This window comes from Procambarus clarkii, chromosome 58 (assembly GCF_040958095.1).
Source record: "Procambarus clarkii isolate CNS0578487 chromosome 58, FALCON_Pclarkii_2.0, whole genome shotgun sequence".
Taxonomy (NCBI): domain Eukaryota; kingdom Metazoa; phylum Arthropoda; class Malacostraca; order Decapoda; family Cambaridae; genus Procambarus; species Procambarus clarkii.
In genome coordinates this window covers 12,393,516-12,397,333 of record NC_091207.1, presented here as the reverse complement: position 1 = coordinate 12,397,333, position 3,818 = coordinate 12,393,516, and the positions used below count along the sequence as shown (strand labels likewise).

At 59.6% G+C, this 3,818-nt stretch overlaps 1 protein-coding gene across 1 annotated transcript in view; it reads left to right on the top strand.

Annotated features, from left to right (window-relative positions):
• The first annotated feature begins 1,430 nt into the window (after window positions 1-1,430).
• LOC123768033 (elastin-like) overlaps window positions 1,431-3,818 on the top strand; it is a 36,245-nt gene continuing 33,857 nt past the window's right edge. The window contains exon 1 of the mRNA XM_069306724.1: window positions 1,431-3,759. Within this exon, the coding sequence (XP_069162825.1) occupies window positions 1,431-3,759 (2,329 nt within the window). The remainder of the gene's footprint in view (window positions 3,760-3,818) is intronic.

The window sequence follows — 3,818 nt, the reverse complement described above, 5'->3', positions numbered from 1 at the left end:
GTACACCAGCACTCCAGGTACACCAACACTCTAGGTACACCAGCACTCCAGGTACACCAACACTCCAGGTACACCAGCACTCCAGGTACACCAACACTCCAGGTACACAACACTCTAGGTACACCAGCACTCCAGGTACACCAGCACTCCAGGTACACCAGCACTCCAGGTACACCAACACTCTATGTACACCAACACTCCAGGTACACCAACACTCCAGGTACACCAACACTCCAGGTACACCAGCACTCTAGGTACACCAGCACTTCAGGTACACCAGCACTCTAGGTACACCAACACTCCAGGTACACCAACACTCTAGGTACACCAACACTCCAGGTACACCAACACTCCAGGTACACCAGCACTCTAGGTACACCAACACTCCAGGTACACCAGCACTCCAGGTACACCAACACTCCAGGTACACCAACACTCTAGGTACACCAGCACTCCAGGTACACAACACTCTAGGTACACCAGCACTCCAGGTACACCAGCACTCCAGGTACACTAGCACTTCAGGTACACCAACACTCTAGGTACACCAGCACTCAAGGTACACCAACACTCTAGGTACACCAGCACTCCAGGTACCCATAGTGTACCACCCACCAGGTTACTGCCACCCACAGTGTACCACCCACCAGGTTACTGCCACCCACAGTGTGCCACCCACCAGGTTACTGCCACCCACAGTGTGCCACCCACCAGGTTACTGCCACCCACAGTGTACCACCCACCAGGTTACTGCCACCCACAGTGTGCCACCCACCAGGTTACTGCCACCCACAGTGTGCCACCCACCAGGTTACTGCCACCCACAGTGTGCCACCCACCAGGTTACTGCCACCCACAGTGTACCACCCACCAGGTTACTGCCACCCACCAGGTTACTGCCACCCACAGTGTGCCACCCACCAGGTTACTGCCACCCACAGTGTGCCACCCACCAGGTTACTGCCACCCACAGTGTACCACCCACCAGGTTACTGCCACCCACAGTGTGCCACCCACCAGGTTACTGCCACCCACAGTGTGCCACCCACCAGGTTACTGCCACCCACAGTGTGCCACCCACCAGGTTACTGCCACCCACAGTGTACCACCCACCAGGTTACTGCCACCCACAGTGTGCCACCCACCAGGTTACTGCCACCCACAGTGTGCCACCCACCAGGTTACTGCCACCCACAGTGTGCCACCCACCAGGTTACTGCCACCCACAGTGTGCCACCCACCAGGTTACTGCCACCCACAGTGTGCCACCCACCAGGTTACTGCCACCCACAGTGTGCCACCCACCAGGTTACTGCCACCCACAGGCTCCATAAACCCAAAGCACGCAACCTGTATGGCCAGGTGTGACCGTGCCAGGTGTGACCGTGCCAGGTGTGGCCGTGCCAGGTGTGACCGTGCCAGGTGTGACCATGCGAGGTGTGAATGTGCCAGGTGTGACTGTGCCAGGTGTGACCGTGCCAGGTGTGACCGTGCCAGGTGTGACCGTGCCAGGTGTGACCATGCGAGGTGTGAATGTGCCAGGTGTGACCATGCGAGGTGTGAATGTGCCAGGTGTGACTGTGCCAGGTGTGACCGTGCCAGGTGTGAATGTGCCAGGTGTGACCGTGCCAGGTGTGACTGTGCCAGGTGTGACCGTACCAGGTGTGAGTGTGCCAGGTGTGACTGTGCCAGGTGTGACCGTACCAGGTGTGAGTGTGCCAGGTGTGAATGTGCCAGGTGTGAGTGTGCCAGGTGTGACCATGCCAGGTGTGACTGTGCCAGGTGTGACCATGCCAGGTGTGACCATGCCAGGTGTGAGTGTGCCAGGTGTGGCTGTGCCAGGTGTGAGTGTGCCAGGTGTGGCTGTGCCAGGTGTGGCTGTGCCAGGTGTGACTGTGCCAGGTGTGACCATGCCAGGTGTGACTGTGCCAGGTGTGACTGTGCCAGGTGTGACTGTGCCAGGTGTGACCGTGCCAGGTGAGACTGTGCCAGGTGTGACCGTGCCAGGTGTGACCATGCCAGGTGTGACCGTGCCAGGTGTGACCGTGCCAGGTGTGACTGTGCCAGGTGTGACCGTGCCAGGTGTGACCGTGCCAGGTGTGACAGTGCCAGGTGTGAGTGTGCCAGGTGAGACTGTGCCAGGTGTGACCGTGCCAGGTGTGACCGTGCCAGGTGTGACTGTGCCAGGTGTGACAGTGCCAGGTGTGAGTGTGCCAGGTGAGACTGTGCCAGGTGTGACTGTGCCAGGTGTGACCGTGCCAGGTGTGACCGTGCCAGGTGTGACAGTGCCAGGTGTGAGTGTGCCAGGTGAGACTGTGCCAGGTGACACTGTGCCAGGTGTGACCGTGCCAGGTGTGACAGTGCCAGGTGTGAGTGTGCCAGGTGTGACCATGCCAGGTGTGACTGTGCCAGGTGTGACCATGCCAGGTGTGACTGTGCCAGGTGTGACCGTGCCAGGTGTGACCGTGCCAGGTGTGAGTGTGCCAGGTGTGACTGTGCCAGGTGTGACTGTGCCAGGTGTGACCGTGCCAGGTGTGAGTGTGCCAGGTGTGAGTGTGCCAGGTGTGGCAGTGCAAGGTGTGAGCGTGCCAGGTGTGACCGAGCCAGGTGTCACTGTGCCAGGTGTGAGTGTGCCACGTGTGAGTGTGCCAGGTGTGAGTGTGCCAGGTGTGACTGTGCCAGGTGTGACTGTGCCAGGTGTGAGCGTGCCAGGTGTGACAGTGCCAGGTGTGAGTGTGCCAGGTGTGACCGAGCCAGGTGTCACTGTGCCAGGTGTGAGTGTGCCAGGTATGAGTGTGCCAGGTGTGACTGTGCCAGGTGTGAGCGTGCCAGGTGTGAGTGTGCCAGGTGTGACTGTGCCAGGTATGAGTGTGCCAGGTGTGACTGTGCCAGGTGTGACTGTGCCAGGTGTGACTGTGCCAGGTGTGAGCGTGCCAGGTGTGACTGTGCCAGGTGTGACTGTGCCAGGTGTGACTGTGCCAGGTGTGAGCGTGCCAGGTGTGACCGAGCCAGGTGTCACAGTGCCAGGTGTGAATGTGCCAGGTATGACTGTGCCAGGTGTGACTGTGCCAGGTGTGACTGTGCCAGGTGTGAATGTGCCAGGTGTGAATGTGCCAGGTGTGAGTGTGCAAGGTATGACTGTGCCAGGTGTCACTGTGCCAGGTGTGACTGTGCCAGGTGTGACCGTGCCAGGTGTGACTGTGCCAGATGTGACTGTGCCAGGTGTGAGTGTGCCAAGTGTGACTGTGCCAGGTGTGGCCGTGCCAAGTGTGACTGTGCCAGGTGTGAGTGTGCCAGGTGTGACTGTGCCAGGTGTAACTGTGCCAGGTGTGACTGTGCCAGGTGTGACTGTGCCAGGCGTGACCGTGCCAGGTGTGACTGTGCCAGGTGTGACCGTGCCAGGTGTGACCGTGCCAGGTGTGAGTGTGCCAGGTGTGACTGTGCCAGGTGTGACCGTGCCAAGTGTGAATGTGCCAGGTGTGACCATGCCAGGTGTGACTGTGCCAGGTGTGACCGTGCCAAGTGTGAATGTGCCAGGTGTGAATGTGCCAGGTGTGACCATGGCAGGAGTGACCATGCCAGGTGTGACAGTGCCAGGTGTGACTGTGCCAGGTGTGAGTGTGCCAGGTATGACAGTGCCAGGTGTGACCATGGCAGGAGTGACCATGCCAGGTGTGACAGTGCCAGGTGTGACTGTGCCAGGTGTGAGTGTGCCAGGTGTGACAGTGCCAGGTGTGACAGTGCCAGGTGTGACCAGGAGTGAGTGTGCCAATGTGTGACTGTACCAGGTGTGAGTGTGCCAGGTGTGAGTGTGCCAG